The sequence below is a fragment of the Onychomys torridus genome, chromosome 4, assembly GCF_903995425.1.
Source record: "Onychomys torridus chromosome 4, mOncTor1.1, whole genome shotgun sequence".
Taxonomy (NCBI): domain Eukaryota; kingdom Metazoa; phylum Chordata; class Mammalia; order Rodentia; family Cricetidae; genus Onychomys; species Onychomys torridus.
Window position 1 is genome coordinate 38,738,029 of NC_050446.1, and position 21,117 is coordinate 38,759,145.

General features: G+C 37.5%; 1 protein-coding gene across 1 annotated transcript in view; it reads left to right on the plus strand.

The window, feature by feature from the left end:
• The window catches only part of Psmd14 (proteasome 26S subunit, non-ATPase 14), an 88,045-nt gene that overhangs the window by 64,564 nt on the left and 2,364 nt on the right, over positions 1 to 21,117 (plus strand). Inside the window, exons 8-11 of the mRNA XM_036185099.1 lie at positions 2,191 to 2,298; positions 9,005 to 9,079; positions 11,544 to 11,669; positions 20,517 to 20,579. Of these exons, the coding sequence (XP_036040992.1) occupies positions 2,191 to 2,298; positions 9,005 to 9,079; positions 11,544 to 11,669; positions 20,517 to 20,579 (372 nt within the window). The remainder of the gene's footprint in view (positions 1 to 2,190; positions 2,299 to 9,004; positions 9,080 to 11,543; positions 11,670 to 20,516; positions 20,580 to 21,117) is intronic.

The following is a 21,117-nucleotide window of genomic DNA, read 5'->3' on the forward strand; positions in this document are numbered from 1 at the left end:
TTTATTGCATGCTAAATCTAATTTTGGTCTGCAGGTTTTTGAACATGTTAGTTTTCTTAAGACAGTTGCTATAGCGATGGCAGAAAATTCCTTTAATCTTAGTGTAATCGTTTCTATTGTTGCTCAGGAACTGCCAATCTGAACATGTCATTTCATATGGGTCATAATTGACTAGTTGAACAACATTAAATTCTTAAAGCGTTGTTGTAATACTCACTTTTTAAAAAAAAAAAAATTCAGGATTAAAAATAGATCATGGTACCCACCTAATTATGACCTAACTGGTATTTTCATTTTCTTTTATGATATTTCACACCTGCTTTTATAATATTCCATAGAAATGACACATTTCTGCATGAAAATTGCTGTCTAATGTTTTAGTTTGAAAGCAGTTGGTATAAAAATGTATGTAAGCCTTTCATTGGGATATAATTGTGAAATTTTTTCCTAGAAATGATTTTTGCCTAACTCTAAGAATGGAATCATAAAGCAGTTGAAACAAAACTGATGATTTGCTGTCTTATATTTACCATTAATAGTTAAAAACAATTGTGTAGGGTATGATTAAATACTTGGCTTTGAAGCAAAAGGAATGAATTTTGGGAACAATGCAGACCACAAGGATTGAAAGCAACATTAAAACTTTCACTTTTAGGACAGCTGAAGTATACAGAGACCTTAGACTGTCTTGTGTAATGTGTTGGTATCATGTTATGTTTGCGGTAACTGTAACCTTTAGACTTGTCATAGTGGGTAGAAACACTTCTTTGTGAGGCAGGGTCTCACCATGTAACTCCAGCTGGCTTCAACCTCACAGATCTGCCTGCTTCTGCCTCCTCCAGAATGCTGGGATTAAAGGCCTGTACTACGGACAGGCAGTGGTGGCGCATGCCTTTAATCCCGGCACTCGGGAGGCAGAGGCAAGTGAATTTCTATGAGTTCAAGGCCAGCCTGATCTATAGAGTGAGTTCCAGGACAGACTCCAAAGCTAAACAGAGAAACCCTGTCTCAAAAAACCAAAACAAACAAACAAACAAAATAAAACATAAAAGGGGTGTGCACTACCAGGCTTGGTTAAGAAGTCTTTAAGATAGCTTTAGACCTCATTATATTACAATTGGTTTAACTTGAAAATAATAGTTTTTAATAATTCAGTGTACTGAAACAAGTTGTATAACTGAAAACAAATCCAGATAATAGTGACTTTTATAAAACACTGATAGTCTTGGTTGTTAATACTTTTAAAAGTAAATCAAGAAATACTATATTTTCAAGTCTTGTTTCAAGATTGTCTTGGAAAGAGGCGGTCTGCCTTAGTATCACATGGTATCTAAAACTTCACATTCTTTGAAATTCTTTCAAATTTAATGATTACTATAATCATGTTAGCTATATGATAGTGAGAAATAGCTGATTCTTGCTTAATCTCTTGATGTAAGAGCTAATTAACATGATACTGGGTTATGAAAGAATTTGAATCTTTAATAGACACACATACACACATATACACACACACACATACATATATGTCTTTACAGTTTCTTTTATGTGAACTTACAACCATGTTATATTGTATCTGCCTGAAAGCATGGGTGACCTTGGTTTTCTTACGTTGTGCCTCCTAGGCTTGGCAGTGGAGTGGATGTTTAAAGCCATCAGACAAGGTATAAAGTATCTCAGAGTCAGAAGAAGTAAAGGGTATCTGACTAGTATAGAATACATGGGCAAGTGACGTGCTGGCTGCAATTTTGTTGTCATTTCAAGTACTGTGATGGCGTAATTGATGTGACAGGGCTGGGTCTTAGATGTAGTCCCTTAGCTTGTGCTCACTTTCAGTTTTCATTTCCCTGTCATTCATTTTGACTAGGAAATTTTTAGGAAACAAGTAAGCACAATAAGGAAGGTTATTTGATGTATGCTTAGTAATGATGTGTTTTTAATAATAAAGATGCTAAGTTAATATTTTGCTGCTTCATGGAAATCACAATAATTGGTGTCACCTTACATTACAAGATAGAGGGTGGTATACTGATGGCACTATCAGCAGGAGGTTCTTTTTATTAATATTATAATTAAATGATTTTCTGGAAATAGGCCAGAAACAGATGCAAGTTGATCTTGCCTCGTCCACTGTTGCTTGGCACCATGACTTATTTCTAAAAAGAATTGACTTGACACCTTGTTTTACAGGTTGTTATTGATGCCTTCAGACTGATCAATGCTAATATGATGGTCTTAGGACATGAACCAAGACAAACAACTTCAAATCTGGGTCACTTAAACAAGCCATCTATTCAGGTAAGGACTGTATTGGTAATAGGTTAAAACTATTTTATAATGTTTAAATAGGCTGTCATCATTGAAAGATCTAATTCTTAATCATTTTAATTTTCTTTTAAGCAGTCTTTTATTGTTATTGTTTTAAAAGAGAATTCCAGCTTCTTTTGAGGCTACAAGTGAGAATTTAGCCTGTGCACCAGAACAAAACTCATATGTATATATATAATTTTTTTTCTTGATATAGCAAGAAAAGATGAGCCAGGTGGTGGTGGTATACACCTTCAATCCCAGCACTCAGGAGGCACAGACAGGCGGATCTCTGTGAGTTTGAGGCCAGCCTGGTCTACACTTGTATCTAGTTAGTTTCGAAGGGGTGGGAGGACCAGTAGAAGTTTCACATGGGAACAGTTAGCTAATTTATATTGGTTTCTAAACAGTCTTCAGAGGGGGAAAAAAAAAAAGTAGAGGAAAAACAGGCAATGTATTTTAAGAGGTCACAAGTAACAGTTCTTAGGTAGTGCTTAAGTCTTTCTACCTGTTTTTGCTTTATCCTCATCTTTGGTTAAAATTCTATAAAACACATACAATCATTACTTTTGGTAAGTTTATATTTTATTTGTGTAGTGCTGTCAACCACTGTTACAGTAGTTGTTTGGTGTTCAAACACTTAATATCCATTTGAGTGATTCTTGTTTTCTTTGTTCCATTCAAATGCCTCATTGTTTAAATACAAGTCTTTATTGTTTGTAAGAAATTTTATTAAATGTGTTTTTAAATGCACAGTCTGTGTCTGTGTAGGTAATTATTTCTCTAAAGATTAATTAATAGGACAAAAATACCATGTTTGATTGCATAGGACACTCAGGACAAAGACATTATAGTAGCTACTGCTATTCCCCCTCCGAAACCTTGTTTTGCCTCAAGGTTGTCTTTGGGGAGTTGTGTCATTAACAGTTCACCATGGTCTAGCCTTGGTTATCCTTGGTAAACTTTGTGTTTCTGAACACTTTTGCTGTTGTCATTCACTTGAACTCTTCATCACAGTGAAACGTTTTTGTCTCAAAGAACTGAGGTATGTAGCTTTTGAAAAAAAAAATTTAACGAGTTGGGGAAACTACAGAGAATAATGAGTATGAAATAAGCTACCAGTGATTTTGATTGGGCACAGACAAGCCCATACTTGCATGTTCCAAGAGAATATATTATTTGGTCTGTTTAGCCCATGATAATGACCTTTCTCATACACCCCCATAGCATCATCCTGCTTCATTATTTTCTACAAAAGGTTAAATTGCATCTCACAATCTAGAATCATTGTGATTACTACATGGTATATTTCTGCCAGAAGTTTTTACTAATTGCAAGCCACCAGCTACCTGTTGCATATTTCCTTTTTTAAGTTAAAACGCTGCCTTTTAACTTAAAAGATAGAATTGATATTGAAATCTGTTCCTTCCATACTAATCCAGTTGGTAGTGTTTAATCCTGCCTTCTATCAGGAATTAGAAATGGACCTTTTGAAACAGTTTCAAGCCTTAGTTAAAAAGTGGCATTTTCCTATCATTTAAAATTTGTCTTGTGTCCCAATTAGAATCGGTAAATATATTTATTTTACAGTTTATGTAGTGCCCATCAGAATGGCATCTATGTGGGTGCTTTACAGTTTGAAGACAATTTCAACTCTAAGGCTCTCAAATGGGATTAAGCCAAAAAAGGGACTCACCTTAAAATAATTTAATTTTGTAAGACAAGCTAGATAGAAAGTCCATAATAGAATTTGAATGTCTGTATGTCACACATTTTAAGTTGGTAATAGAAACCTTTCAGAAATCCCAGGCCTTTTATCTTGAAGGGAAAGTTAGCTGTGTTAAGAGGGAACTTGTTCCCAAGACAACGTAGAAGTAAGTGGTCGGAGCCTGACAACAGTCACTAGTGTACACTCCGGAAGTGATTGATGGCTCCCTTGTGCTGGGGTGCCTCTTGTACATAAGACACGGGAGACTGTTGTGATCCCATTGTCAACGATGTAACAGCTATAGGATATACAAGTTCTCCGTTTAGGAAGTCCATGGTTTAGAACTTGTACCTATGAGTTTATACCAAGATGTTGGATTTAATTATCTCTACGTAGTGAAAAAATGGAATTTCCCCTTGTTTTCCTTATCTATATTTTTAAAAACTTTTTACAGTAAAACAATATTTTTACAAAGTAATAATTTTATGTGTGTTTTATGTATTTTATGTGTGAGTGTTTTGCCTGCATGTATGTTTGAGTACCACATATATGCTTGGTGCCCATGAAGGTTGGAAGAGGGCATCAGATCCCTTGGAACTATAGTTTTGTATGGTTGTGAACCACCATATGAATGCTGGGAACTGAGCCTGGTCCACTGTAAAAACAACAGGTACTCTTAACCTCTGAGCCATCTCTTGAGCCCCAAGAAAATAGTTTTTAAGTGCTCATGGCAATATTGAAATAGTTAACGGTCAACTTTATTTTCACTGTCAGATAGGCCATTGCTCTAAGGGAGTACAAAGTGTAATACGTAAAACTGTGTTGTTGGCTTCTATACTAATACAAGAAAGACTATTATTGTCAGTTTAGAAATGGCAGTATTTATTTTAACGATCAAATTTTTTAAGTATCCCATTAAAAACTTGTTGGCTTTTTGGTGCTTTAGATCGTAAGTCCCACAGTAGATTTTGGAGTTGTCATCCTTTTGGACAGTTGGTAAACATTGGTGCCCATGCATGCACTGGGCTTTCAGTCTCTGAAGGGTAGCCCTCAGCATGCTTATGTTGTACAGTAAAGTATTTGAAAACATTGTTTTCAGTCATTACAAAGCACAGTTGTGAATAACAGCAGTGAAACTATTATAATGGTTTATATTATAATATAATGGAATATTTTCTAGATGAGGCAGCTGAGGCCCAGAAAACTGAGCTGCTTGAGTTAATTTATGCAAGAACTGCTAAGTTTTCCCATTCTTTTCTATTATAGTTGGGAATTTAATTAAATAAATTTTGGCATAATTCATATGTTGCCTGTGTGATGCTTTGTTTTGTTTTGAGACAGTCTCATTATGTATCCAGGCTGACCTGGCCCCATGTAGCCCAGGGTAGCCTCAAATCCAGAATTCTGCTTTCACCTCTTGAGTGCTGGGATTACAAGTGTGTGCTGTAATGCCCAGCAGACTGACTGATAAAACACCTGCTATGTCTACAGCAGGTAACATATGGAGGTAACCATAAATATCCCTGTGGTTCTCATCCTGTGGGTCACCACAATGTGAGGAACAGGATTAAAGGTCCAGCATCAGGAAGATTGAAATCCACTGCTATGTACTGTTTGAGTTTATGATCTGGGATGAATACCCTGGGGGTGTGAAGTAAATGAGTTAGTAAAGTTTGAAGATTGTTAGCTGTATTTGTTTTATCATGCACTTGCTCATCTTTCATGGTTCTTGTGGTAAGTTTTACTACGTTTATCTAATAAAATAAAAAACCGAATCGTGCCACCAAACTCCATGTTGTTTATTTCATTGGCACTGGTGATTAATCTTTAAAATGTAAGCCTGTCTGTGAATTCAGTGATTGGCCTCTGGGTTTATTGGTCAGAACCATTGTTTGTTTTGCCACCATGTAGATTAGTTAGTGCAGTTAGTGTATTGCACAAAGATCCTTGGATGATAAACAGTGAAACGCAAGTTCCACTCCCCAGTCAGACTGTGTTTGCTTACCTAAATCTCCACCCAGAATATACACCTCCTGATGAGTGCAAGGGTAAGTTCAGGTTTAGGGAATCCCTGATTAGTTCCACTTTCTGATCTGTACAGAACATCATTTTTATTCAGTGAAAGGTGATCTACTACTTCTAGTAATTGTTGAAAATGGATACGGATTTAATAGGTTTTCTTAGTGGCTAAATTTCATATACCAACTATTTGAAATTTACTACTGCTTCCTATTGGCTTTATAGGTTACTTTTATAGAAGATATTAGTAATGTGAGACTGATTATCCCAGGAAATATCAAGTGTTTTAATACTTAAATTTTAATTTGTATGGAGTGATTTTTTTTTTTTTTTGCCAGTAAATCTTTAAAATAAGACTATTCTTAAAATATGTAGACGTAATCTTACCAGAGCTTGTGTTGTATGTAGTACAGCACACCAGAATGACATGGGGTATGGAGTTAGTGATCTGGCCTCAGATCCTCAGTGCTATCTTTTATTAGCTATTAATTGGGCTAGATTAAGAGTTCATGTCCTTGCTTTTAGTCATCTGTCATGTACACATAGATTGTTGCATTAGAATGTATGGGATGCAAAGCACATGCTAGGTAATCATCAGATACTCACTTTCCTACCCTGCTCCTCTATCTCAGACATTTAAGACTTAGACCGTAAAAACCCAAATTAGAAAGTGCTGGTTATTTGGTTAGCTCTGTCTTTATTTCCCTATAGTTAACCCAAAGTTCTTTTGATTTTCTTTTACAGTTGTTTAAAAATTATAAATTATAATTCTATGCTTTTGTGTCTTAGGAGGCCAATGGTGTTTTTTTTTTTGTAGGTTTCTTGAATATTATTGTGAACCACAGTTGAACTTATGTTGCTAGAGAGTTAGATACTTAAGCAGTATATATAGTTATTTTCACTTTTTTAATTGAAAATAATTATTTTTTCCTACGGTATATTCTAATCACTGTTTCTCCTCTTCCATCTGCTTCCAGATCCTTCCCACCCACCCAACTCCAAACACTCTTTAGAAAACCGGCAAAAAAATAAATAAAAGAAAAAAAGAGAAAAGAAAAAGCATAAGAAGCACACATTCACACAAACAAAGCACATGATTGGGAACCATAATATACAAGCAAAAGACCTGTAAGATTAAAAGAGAAAAATTCCCAAACAAAGCAATCCGAGACAAATAACAATCTACAAAATTGGTTTCTATTGCTGAGCATGGGCCCTGCCCTGATTTATGTGTGATTTGTATGCCCAGTGAGCCTTCGTGGGAGAAAACTAATTGTTCCTTTGCAAGTGGTTGTCAGGTGGAGATAGCTTCTTGGTTAGGATGGGAGCCTTCGCACATTCCCCTCAGCACTGGGACCCTGTCTTTCTTGGGTCTGTGCATCCCTTGTACGCACTGCCTCAGTCTTGCGTTCACATGTGCGCCAGTCCTGCTGTGTCTGGAAGACACTGCTTCCTTGGTGTCTTCCATCCCCTCTGGCTCTTAGACTCCTTCTGCCTTCGTGCACATTGTTCCCTGAGCCCTGATGAGTGGAGTTTGATGAAGACAGCTCATTTAGGACTGAGTCTTCCAAGGTCTCTCACTCTGCACATTGTCCGTTTGTCCAGGTGTTGGTATTTGTTTCCATCCTCTGCAAGACGAAGCTTCTCTGATGATAGCTGAGAGAGACACTGACCTCTGAGTATAGCAGAAAATTATTGGGAATCATTTGTTATACATTCCTTTAGCAGAGCAATACTATTTGGTTTCCCCCTGTAAATACCTTAAGTTTTTGTTGTGATTGGCCTATTTATCTTCAAGATTAAGTACAGTGAAAATAAATTCTGATAAGTGAGATTTTGATTTCTTGTCACTGAATTGGGAGTGTGAGTGAGGTGGATATGGTAAAGAACAAGTTTCTGGGTCTCAACAGGTGGCTCAGTTGGTGAGTGTGTGCTGTGGACACTTGACAGAAATGAGGTAAAGTAAAAAGCCAGGCAGTGTGTGCATCTGTAACCCCAGCACTGAGCTAGGGCAGGCACATCCCAAGAAGTGTGTACGACAGCCAGCAGAGCACAATCTATAAGCTCCAAGTTTAGTGACTGAAGCTTGTCTTAATAATTACGGTGGAGAGCAGTCAAGGAACACTTCTGAAGGTCTCTACATGCAAGGGCACACAAATACATGAGCATACATGTCAATTAGTACACACATGGACACATACCTACTTTCCTCATTGCTAATTTGGAGACTTGCCTGGACACAAGTCTTTGAATTAGTGAAAATTGAGTTAACAAAAAAGGAAACAAGATTAATGTGAATGGGGAAACATGTACTATTACAGAGTTTTAGACTTTTCTTCTGAAATAGCAAACTCCCTCCTAAACACCACAACATTAAGACAATAAATTATGGGTAATTGGTTTGTAACAGGTTATGTTGAATTCAGACTTTTTTTGCTCTGGCCTCTGTGCAAGGCAGTGGAAAGTTTTGAATTTGTGAAGTACCTATAATGCTTTGAAGAATTTGTCACTAGTTCTTTAAAGTTTTATCTTTAAACTTGTAGCAGAGAGAATATTTTAATTTACTCTGTATTTATAATAAGATCCCTTTTCACTTTATTTAAAAATGGATTACATTTTACTTATTTTGTGTTGTGGGGTGGGGACTTCATGTGTCAATTTTCTCTTTGTACCATGTGGTCCTAGAGACTGAACTCGGGTTGTCAGGCTTGGTAGCAAGGGCTTTTACCAACTAACCTGGGCATGGTGGTCATTCAGACCCTAATCCCAGGTCTCCAAGGCAGAGGCCGGCAGATCTCTGAGTTCAAGATCAACCCAGTCTACATAGTGAGTTTCAGGCCAGACAGAGCTACATAGTGAGAGTTTGTCTTTAAATAAATAAAGATGGTGTGGAAGATATGTCAACAGTTTCAAACATTTGTATTTGATTAGGTGAAAGATTAATTTGTCATTTAAAAATTGTTTCTATAGGCATTAATTCATGGATTAAACAGACATTATTACTCCATCACTATTAATTATCGAAAAAATGAACTGGAACAGAAGGTAAGTCCATGAAAAATCTTTTTCTTTTTGAAGAAAATTAGTTTTTATAATTATGTCTATGAGTGTTTTGCCTGCATGTATATTTATGTGTCAGTTGCATGCCTGGTGCCTTCCGAGGTCAGAAGAGGCTATTGGATCTTTTGCACCTGGAGTCACTTGTGGTTGTAAGCCTCCAGGTGTGTGTGCTGGGAACTGAACTTGAGTCCTCAGCAAGAGTAGCATGTGCTCTTCACTGCAGAACCATCTCTCCAGCCCATTCTATTTATTTTATTGTTTAGTTCATCTGTTCTCAGAACAAAAGCCCCACCGTTGTCCTTATCCAGCTAACCTGGATGTTGAACATCAAGCCTTTTCTGAGTGTTCCAGTGGAATCCTTGTCCAGGCATGGTAGGGATAGCCTGGCACTTGTAGTGACTATTGTTGGTAAAATTCCATTCTCATTATTCTGTTATGGGCCGGGGTAGAGTACAGATGATTGCAACCTTTGATCAGCTGGGATGTAGGGAAGATGGAAAGTAGGCAAAGAAATTGGAATTACCTGGCATAATATTCTGAGGTTGGTTTTGTTTGTGTGATTTGTTCTGTTTTTTTTTCTTTTCTCTTTTCTTTCTTTTCCCTTTCCTTTCCTTTTCCTTTCCCTTTCCCCCTTTTTCCCATTCCTCTCTTCTCTTCCCTTCCCTTCCCTTCCCTTCCCTTCTCTTCTCTTCTCTTCTCTTCTCTTCTCTTCTCTTCTCTTCTCTTCTCTTCTCTTCTTTCTTTTTTCTGTTTAACATAGTCTGTTCTTGCCCCTGAGACTGAAGGAAGGGGATGAGGAAACTTTTATCTTAAGAAGCCTCATAGTGATTTTGACACGTGACTTGCTTTGTAGCAGAAAATAGACTCTGCATGCCTATCTGAAGTAGCTGCAAACCTGTAAGCAGTGTAATTGGAAAACAAACAAAAGAGCAAACCAAATAATTCCAGAAGTTAGATACTGAGATTTTTGTGATTGAACAATTTATATGTGCTGGGGGTGTCTGCCTGTCTGTTGTCCGATTAAAGGCAGGGCCTTGTGTGGGCTAGACAAGTCCTCTACCACTGGCATATAATCCTGACCCCTAACATGGACTATTGTGGTTGTGGTGGTACAAGAGCAGCAAGCAGTCTGCTGCTGTGATGTTTTCCTCACATTTCATAATGTATTCAATTATCAAAAGAAAAAAGGAACTTTAATCCAGTGATGGTACTTAACTGAAGGCAAATTCTTGAGTATGACTTTGAAGAGAATTATCTTAAAATTGTAAAATTGTGCCCTTAGAGGGGACCCGAGTTTGGTTCCCAGCAGCCACATCAGGCTGCTACAACTGCTTGTAACTCTAGCTCTGTCTCTAGGCACGTGCACATAATTACATATAAATAGATTTTTAAAAACGTAGTAAGTCTTATGAAAAATTATAGGAGGATAGTCTGGGAAATGCACACGCACAGGCACACGTGAACTTAGGCCGGTGAATGGCTTAGCAGCAGGCCCAGGTGCTTCATTCCAAACATGGTGACCAGCATTCAGTACCTGGCACCCATGGGGTAAAGCAGTAGGACTGACTCCTGCAGGCTTTCCTCTGACCTTCACGTGTGTGCTGTGGCATGTGTGCTCACCCAGAAAGTAAATAAATAGAAAGGAAAGTTGTACATCTGTAAGGCGGGGGAGGGCTCCTAGCCTTTGGGAGACTGAATCAAATCAGGAAGCTTGTGAGTTTGAAGCCAGCCTGGGCTACATGGTGTGATTATTTCCCCCAGTACACAAGTGCACACAGATACATTCTTTACATGTTTGAACTTGAGTTCGGTTTGGGAACTAAGTTATTTAGATTCTTAGCTGGTAGCCAAGTCCCAGTTTACGGGTGTGTTTGAAAATTGAACATGTCTGTGATGTTTTTCCTAGTTTTGTTTTTTCAATCCTGTCAACAAGTCAATATTAAGTTTTTATAGCGAACCTGTGTGTAATACAAGAAAGAGTTCAATGAATCCTTTGATTCATTCTTTTCTTCTCTTTTTTTCCTGTTGTTAGATATTTTAGAATTTATCTAGACCCTGGGGATCCTAAATATAACCAGATAAAGTAAAGAAAAAAAAGTTCATAGACACAATAAAAGTAACATAGCAGGACAAGGGAAGAGAGATCTTGTTAAAAGTGTGAGATGGTTTCTTCAGTCAGTGTGGTTAGGAAGGGCACCTGTCTCTAATAAATTAGAGAGGGCAAGTGAAGATGAAATAGCTGAGGTCAGTACCAGGGGCCAAGGGCATGGATTTGGAGTACCTGGGTATTAATATATTAATATAAATTTAGGATATCTCCAGCTGGTGCTTATTTGAATGAATAAAATTAAATTTAAATTCATTAATTTTTATGAAGTTTTTTTCTCAAGATAGGGAAAGGAAATATTTTTAAGGCAACAAAATAATTTCCTTTTTCTTATGTTTTTAGATGCTGTTAAATTTGCATAAGAAGAGTTGGATGGAAGGATTGACACTTGAAGACTACAGTGAACATTGTAAACACAATGAATCAGTGGTAAAAGAGATGTTGGAATTAGCCAAGAATTATAATAAGGTAAAAATCACTTGTTTTCCTCATAACTTTAAAATGCATATAATTGGGTACCAAGTAGTTATATAAAATAAATAATTAAAATAGACCTATGTTGTAGGTTAGAAAATGGATACTTGATGTATAGGCAATCTAGTCTATTTCTAAAGCCTACCACCATTATGCAAATGCAGCCATAGAAAATATGTAAACAAGGCAACTGGGTTCTTTTCACATAGGTCACTGAGGAGCTAGCAAGATGTTTTAGTAGTTAAGAGACCTTGCTATTCTTAGAACCTGAGTGCTTCCCAGCACCCATGTTAGGTAACTGACTACTGCCTATAACTCCAGCTCCAGAGGATTTGTCACATGGTGTACACATGTAAATACACATACATATAAATAAAAAATAAGCCAGGCATGGTGGTATATATCTTTAATCCCAGCACTGAGGAGGCAGAGGCAGGCAGATCTTTGAGTTTGAGGCCAGCCTGGTCTACAAAGGGAGTTCCAGGACAGCCAAGGGTACACAGAGAAACCCTGTCTCCAAAAATTAAAAAAAAAAAATTTTTTCTTTGCTACATATAATTCATTTAATGAACTTTTACATTTTTCATTTAATCAATACTTACTGAAAACCTACTATGTGCAAGGCAGTGGGGCATGCTAAAAAGGTAGACATTAAAAGTCCCTATTGCCCAGAGAGCTTACTTTCTGTAAGAGAGCATAAACAAAGACAGCATAGTCCTTATAGTTAGAGCTATGGAAAAAGAGCAGGGACTAGGGAGGCTGACTTTATATGGGGCCATTAAAAAATCGTGTTGTAGAAAAAAATCATTATACACAATCCCCTCAAAATATTTATATGGTAAAATGTATATGGTTATTGGGTTGGGGAGATGGCTCAGTCTGTAAAGGCCTGAGTTGCACCCTACCCCATGAAAGGAAGCTTTGTATGATGCCAGTGCTGCATAGGTAGAGACAGGTTTGCTGACCAATATTCATAATTGCCAAGACACAGTCACCTAGTGTCCAGCAACAAATGAATATATGATCTTTGTGTATGTGCCTGTGTGTGTGTTCACAATATAGTACTGTTCAATCTTTAAAAAGAAAGAAATCTGTCATTGCAACACAGTGAACCAGGAAGACATGGTTAAATGGAATAAACTAGACACATAAAGATAATTCCTCACAAGTATGTGAAGTCTAAAAAGCCCAAACTCAGGAGTAGAAAGTATGAAATCATGGCTTTCAGAGTCTTGAAGCTGGTGGTGGACGAGGCTGGGAAAAAGAAAAGGCATGGGATATATTTAGGAAACGGTGTATGTGGCTAGAGTGTGTATGAGGAGTAGGAGGAAGTTACAGAGTTAGTTTTGATCAGTACCTAGAGCCTGACTTTAGGAACAGTAAGAGAAGATTTGATTGGGAGTCACTCAATGATTGTGTTGTGTAGTGCAATGGGAATGGATTCTGTGAAAAGAGGAGAATTGTTGAATTTAACATTTCCTGCCTATGTGATTAAGAAGTATGTTGGTAGCCTTTTCAGTGTAGATAGAAAAAGGAATGAAGAAGGTGTATTTTGTGAAAGGTGGACATTGAAAATGACATTTTATCCATAGTTTGTTTTGGTGGATTCACCCCTCCTGCGCCCGGCCTCCTGCGCCCGGCCTCCTGCGCCCGGCCTCCTGCGCCCGGCCTCCTGCGCCCGGCCTCCTGCGCCCGGCCTCCTGCGCCCCGCCTCCTGCGCCCGGCCTCCTGCGCCCGGCCTCCTGCGCCCGGCCTCCTGCGCCCGGCCTCCTGCGCCCGGCCTCCTGCGCCCGGCCTCCTGCGCCCGGCCTCCTGCGCCCGGCCTCCTGCGCCCGGCCTCCTGCGCCCGGCCTCCTGCGCCCGGCCTCCTGCGCCCGGCCTCCTGCGCCCGGCCTCCTGCGCCCGGCCTCCTGCGCCCTGCAGTGCTCCTCTCTCCACTCGGCTGTCACATGCTCTCGTGCCCTCCCTGTCCACTGCCTGCTGTTTACCCTCTCACAGCTCCCTGTCCAGTTCCATGGCCTATACCCAATTTCTGCCCTCACAAAGATGCACATATATAAAAATCCAAAGCTACAGCTTTTAAACAGTTTGAAATGTGGAATTAAAAATTGACAATGCTGAGCAGTGGTGGTGCCTGCCTTTAATCAAGGCTAGCCTGGTCTACAGAGCAAGTTCCAGGACAGCCAGGGCCACACAGGGAAAACCTGTCTTGAAAAACAAACAAACAAAAAAAGAAAATGAATGGTAAAGCCTGGAATTCAAGACTGAGGAGTCAGAGTTAAGACTGATTATTGTAAGCTGGTCAGTGGTGGTGCATACCTTTCTTTAATCCCCAGCACTCGGGAGGCTGAAGCAGGTGGATCTCCTTGAGTTCCAGGACAGTCAAGAAACCCTGTCTCAAAAAAAACAAAACAAAAAACTGATTATTGTTATAAATATTTATGTTTTTAAGTACTATAGCATATAAAAAAATACTATATAAGAGACAGTGTGTAAGCTTCACCAAATGTAAACAGCAAGTCATTTGAAAGAACTAAGCTTTGAAATAAAGGTAATGGGGTCTTCAAAACTTAATTCTAGCACTTAAGTTAGGTTTTGACAAGCATACCCTAGAGTGTGACATTTCAGCCGGAACCCCCGTAAGTGAGGTTTTTATTTTTATTTTTCCTAGTGTTGCTTTCACGCTATGGGATGACAGAGAGAGAAAGAAGTAGTTTATCATTTAAAATAGTTAACCTTTTATTGTTAAAAAAAGTTAGAGCAAGTTGTTATTCAGCGGACTGTAGGAATGGTTATTTCTCTGTAACATTACATTTAAGTAAATTCATATTTCCTTCTGCCAGGAAATAACCTATTTATGGTTACTGCTGCCCATCCATAGAAGGTTTTTTTTCTATATTACAGTTTAAAAAATCTCTGTAGCACTAAAAATCTTGTAAGGTTTAGTTAAAAAATGAAAACAGTGTGTAAGCTGTGATATGATGAGTCCAATTTGGGAATGTAATTCCCTCTATGATTGAAAGAAAACGGTGAGGTTTTTATAGCAACACTTAAAATACACAGGGAAAGGCCCGTGCTACCACACTTCTTCATGGCGTTCTTTTTAATTGGTTGGTTTTTTAAACTAAGGTAATTATTGTTAGATGCCAGTCAGGTCCTAAAGTAAAAAGAGTTTGAAGATAATTAAATTCTTATGGTCAGAATTCCACATGGGAGTTCTGCTGGATTATTACTCATTTGGTTTTTCTAATTACTGTAGCACCGGCAGCATTATGTTCCAAACCCCTGATCTGTGGAGACTAAAATGCTGCTGCTAGGTTTTAAAACTGCTAATGTTTCATTACATATTTGTAAATGAACCTATCGGTGAAAAAAATGTATTGTTAAAGATCATTTTAAGAATAACAGAAGCCAGGTGTGGTGGTACATACTTTTAATCCCAGCACTCAAGAAGAGGCAGGTGAATCTCTGTGAGTTTGAGACCAGCCTGGTCTACAGACTGAATTCCAGTATAGCCAGGGCCGTTACACAGAGAAACCTTGTCTCGAGAGAAACAAAACAAAACAAAATACTGAAACAAAATCTTGTCTTTTAAAGCATATAGCTCTATAAATTCTAAGACCCGACAGCTTACTCTTTAGATGAATTATTTTTATATTAATTCATATAAACTAAATATATTTGGTTTGCTACAGTATATTTATTAAGTAGAAATTTTTTTATTTTATAATTTAATTTAACTTTACATATCAGCCATGGATTTTCCTGTCCTCCCCTCTCTCGTCCCCCTAAGTAGAAAATTTTTGTGCTCATATAATTAGATAAGAAAAATAAGATGTCAGTGTTGAGGAAAATGAGTCAAATCATCATTATTTGAATATAATATGATAGATTATTTGCAATTGCACAGAAACCCAAGAGAATAAAGAGATAATTTTAAGAACTGTTACGTCAAGAATGTTATAGGTGGTTACAATGCTTTTTAAAACAAATAGTCAAAAGAATTAGGAAAAATTAGTATTTAGCGTGAGTTTCCACCTTATTAAAGAACAGAACCTAACATTAGACATAATTTTCAGTATTAAAAGTTGATGAAACATTCTACCAGTGAGAGTAGTCTATAATATTTTACAGGCTGTATTTTATGTGTATGAGTATGTATATGCATAATGTGCATTACATGTATGTATGTTTACCATGTGGGTGCCTCTTGCCCAGGGAGGCCAGAAGAGGGCATTAGATCCCCTGGATCTGGAGGCTTAGAAAGTTGTGAACTGTGTGTGTGGCTGGGAACTGAAAGTCCTCTGGAAGACTAGAACGGCTTTTAACAGCTGAACCATCTCTCCAGTCCCTTGAAAGTGATGTTCATTTTAAATGTATGACATATGTCAACATTGTTTTAGTAACATTGTCATCTTTAAGATAGGAGATAGGAAATTACACTTAATGTAACTCCTGATTTTTTTTTTTTTTTTAACTTCTAATGTCATGTTAACTCAAAACAGCAATTGCTAAATGAAGTTCTGTCTCTTACACTGTAAGGCCAGTTTGAAACTTGAGAGTCAGATTCTGATTCCTTCTGTCTTTCTGCTCTACTTTCATTTTATTGACATCCATCTCTTAAATCATCTTAAGGTACAGTGCAATTGCTAAAGCTAAGTTTGATACAACTGGAGAAAAGGAAAACCAAAGGGATGAATCCTAATAGGAGCCTTTGTGTAGTCTAGGCAGCCAGTCTGATTGTCTCTTGTTGGCAGAACATGGCCCAGTGAGCACACCTGGCAGCAAGAAAGCTATGTAATGTAGTCTTGTAGCTGAGAGCATTGATGGCTGTAGGAAAATCAGTTATGTTATAAAAGAAAGGAAAATGGATATTGGCAATAAGCAGATAGTACCAGAAACTTTTTTTCCTTCTTTCCTTCCTCCCTTCCTTCCTTTTCTTCTCCTTCTCCTCCTTCTCCTTCTCCTTCTCCTTCTCCTTCTCCTTCTTCTTCTTCCTCCTCCTTCTTCCTCCTCCTCCTCCTCCTCCTCCTCCTCCTCCTCCTTCTTCTTCCTCTTTTTTTTTTTTTTTTTGGCAAAGTCTCTCACAGAGCCCTGCCCGGGACGTACTATCTAGAGGAAGCTGGCCTCGAACTCTCAGAGATCCTCTTGCTTCTGCCTTCTAAATACTGGGATCAAAGGTGAGCATCCACCATTCTAGGTTTACCAGAACCCCTTATATTTTTCAAAAAGCTGAATTACAAGTTGCTGTTACACATGACAATGTTACATACTCATGTGATCTTTATTTTATATCCCTTATTTGATCTTATTATGCTTTAAAATTGGATTCCCTGTTAAGATATTTTTACAAAGGATCTATCTCTGTTTGTGGTTTCTGGTAAATCATGTATTTGCCTTTATTACTATTCATGACACACCATCTAAAGAAATGAATTTCCCTAGTTACAAATGTTGCTATGAGGTTGGGCAGTGCTGGCACAAGCCATTAATCCCATCATTTGGGAGGCAGAGGGAGGTGGGTCTCAGTGAATTTGAGGCCAGCTTGGTCTACATAGTGAGTTCCAGGACAGCCAGAGCTACTTAGTGAGACACATACATACATACATACATACATACATACATACATACATACATACATTGCAATTTAGTGGTGGTAGTGTCAGAAGTTTTATTGTCCTTTATATTCAAGTCTCTTCTATCTTAGAAAGTTTCACAAATTGCTTCATGTTTGTTCATTTTGCTTTCCAAAACATAGTTTTTAAAAATCATTTATTTAGACGTCCTACCTCTCTGTATTCTGTAGTAGTATGAAAAATAAATTTAAAAATCACAAAAGAAATAACCACTTTGCAGTTACACAGAGGTTGTTTACTGGTGAAAACATAGTGTATACCATTCTAGCAGCTTTTTTGTCCTTTGTTACATTAAAAATAAATTGCTCTATTGATGTTGTTTGAACGCATGTACTTAAATGGAATTTTAGCATGTTCTAGAATGAAGAAAGAACGTCAATAAAGAAAAAAAGGTTATTCGAGGTATATGTGGAATAAGATATGTTAAAAACAGTGGTTAAGGTACAGGAGAGAAAACAGGTGTTGGAGTAATTAACTGTAGGATGTTCAGAACACTGGAGTTGTTCTGTGGGTATCTGTCAAAGAATGCTAGTGATGTGCCAAAGGTCCAGGTCCAGTCTATAGTAAAAGATAAATAATGATGGAATTTGAGATAGTGTTCATTTGAAAATTCGGATCATTAGTAGAAAAAAGAGAACAATGTTAATGGGTTTAGTAAAAGTCTCTTTAAGATAGAGGGTACATTTGAGGGGATTACGATCACTTAACAGACCAAATTCCAAGAAACTCTTAGAACTGTGCAGACCGTGCATGATGGGATAGCCATCTGGGGGTCTTTGTTGATAAACTGTTAAAAACGTTTCTAGTGTGAATAGCCACAAACATTTTCAGTGCTTTTTTGTTGGTTGAGTAAACCGAAGAGCACGAATGCAAAAGCAAATTTTGAAGCCAAATCACAGAAGTTGCCATAAACACAGAAGTTCCCTAGTGAGGACACTGCCTGTGCCTGAATTTCATTTGTTTCTGCTGCTACCATTTCTTAATTTTTCCTGGGGACTAGCCAGATTAGAACTGTGAGTGAAGACAGACTGGTCTTGCCCAGATGGTAGATGAGATCTAGGTAACTTAGGTAGGGAGACAATCCTGAGCACTTGGATGGTATGACCTGGTCTGTCTTCTACTGGAAGGGATGTGCTTCCATCTCCTGTCGTGGGGGTTTGCAACCTTAGTGTATGCCTGAATCTGCAGCTGCTCCTCCTCTCCCAGATGGTACCCATGGCTGGGAGTACTTTCTACCATCTGCACTTCTCAAAGAGTTTGTGAACTCTCTGTCATTATTGGGGATGGGAAAACTAATTGGTAAAGTGGTTAAATGTTGTACAAGATTTTAAAATTTTATCAGTGCTTTTTATATCCTATTTGTCCTTTCAAATAATATTAAAAAGCTTTAAGTGTTTTTGACTTTCATCTTTGTATATTTGCCATCTTTGATACTTGCATTAATCCAAGATATTCTCTAATGATTATTTATATGTGGATTGGTATTTTGAGCCAAATTCCAAAACTCTTTCCTCCTTCCAGTATTGTAGTAAGTACGGTTGTTGCCATGTGTGTAGTAGAACAGTTAGCACTGAATGGGAATGGAGTACACATTTAGGAGAATTGTTCCATTCAGCTAACATGCTTTCAAGTCAGCAAGTACAGTGTCACAATTGTGAAAGTAATCTAGGAAGATAAACTATATTGCCTTTCAGTGCTACTATTTTTTGTAAGACATTGAAAAGTAGGAAGAGCAATTTCCTAGTTAGAAATACTTTCATAACTAGCGGAGACTAATAGAGTGACATCTGACTTCGAAAATGAACATATTCTCTGTCTGGGGAATTCTAGTTGGAGTGTTTGTGACTTTTATCTTTTCCTGCTTTCAGATTTGAATGTAATTCCTAATATGTTACAAATAAGCACCCTCCAGTAACCAGCAGACACAAGAGATAGTTACCGTCTTTTCTCTTTAGGCAGGTTCTACTGGTGAAATTCTCTAGATAGTTTGTCCATTTATAAAATTAGACACTTGCCATCTTTGCTCATTTTCAAGTTCTCTGTTTACAAAACTATTAAGAAGGTGTGAAATACAGCCAAACTTCCCAGTTTATGGGAAATGTCTGATGATTGCATTTCCTACATGTTCATTGTTCACACATGAAGAAATTTGGCAGCTGTGAGATTATTAAGTTTAGAGTGTCCAAATCTAATCCTCACTGGGATTTAGGTTTTCTGTTTTCTGACATTACTGTTTCACTCCTTTTGTGGCAAATGCTGTGGTAGCATTTTTGGAGTTTGGTGATCATGAAGTTTCTTCATCTTCTGTTTATCAGATGCCATGAATAAATTACAGACCACAAGTTCACCAAGTGCAGGTTCTGTCTTTAGGCTCTAATATACCCGCACTCTCTGAATACAAACTTCTTCAGGTTGGAATGCTCTGTGAAGAGGTTTGTGGGATGCTGTTATTAAGATGGCAAGGTTGCAATTCTAGCCTGAATGTTCTAATTATTGTGAGGTTTTTGGGTTTTTTTGTTTTGTTTGTTTTTTGGTTTACTAGAAAGCTTATGATAAGTCACAAAGAGTTTGTAGTTAACTCTATAGAAAATAATTTTCATATGCTGTTCATTTGTTTTTTGATTTGTTATTAATTTTATGCTAAAAAACTTGAAATTATTTCTTTATGGTTACTTCATATGGAATTGTGAGTTTTTTCCCTAATGTATATTATAGAGATTTATAGAAATTAACTTATGATGGCATGTGTTAGATCAAAACTTAACAGATCTTTTGATCCTTATGATATTAAATAGGTACTAGATACACACAGGCTAGATTGGCAAAAGAAATAAAGGAGAAATGGGAACTTTAAGAGGGAAGCTATTGTAGGGCCAGTGGGAGGAGAGAACGGGGAATTTAGTGGCAGAGAGGCTACCCCAGGCTCCCGTCTCGCCAATCTTCAGTGCCATTTAGTGATCCAGTGTGATATTGTCTGGTATTGTTTATTTCTTAAGTGTTTCTAAATGATGGTGGTAATAGTTTCACAACCCTGAAGATTGTTCTGGATTAACAAAGGTGGGTTTTGCTTTTTTTTTTTTTTTTTAAACAAATTGTTTGAATAAAAGTTTCCTCTGAATGAAAATTAGGATCACCTTTGCTTTGGTGGTTCTTCATTCATGGGAAAACAGAGAATTTGAAGTCTGTCCTTTGTGTTCATTCACAGGCTGTGGAAGAAGAAGATAAGATGACACCTGAGCAGCTGGCAATAAAGAATGTTGGCAAGCAGGTGAGGAGACTGTGATAGGTTAGACAGTCGCATGCTAACGTGCTCTTGGAGAGCTCAAACTATTGTAGGGACGAGAATTGTTTTCTTGTCTGTTTATACTACATCTTTTTTCTTTCATTTAAATATAGTAAAATTTAAAGGCCACTATATTTATTAGATATCAAATTTTCTTTGCTGTCTGTAGAGAATAAATCGTAAATCTCTACCTATTACATACTCTCTTTAGTGAAAATAGTATGTTAAAAATAGAGGACACTTGAGTCCTGAGATAATTTTACTGTAGATGAGGTAAAATAAAAAGGATGGTAGATTTATTTAACTAATAACCATTTTCATTATGATACATTTATCAATAAGTAGGTAGTATTCCTGCAGATTTACTTCATATGTAACCATTTTTAAAGATCATTTTGTTACTCCATAGCTGATACCCTGAGAAAGTTTAGAATCCTATTGACTACACAGTGAGAGGGGTTTAAATAGTGATTCTTTTGCTTTTCTAAGATGAAATATATATTTAAACCTGGTTATCAGAGGA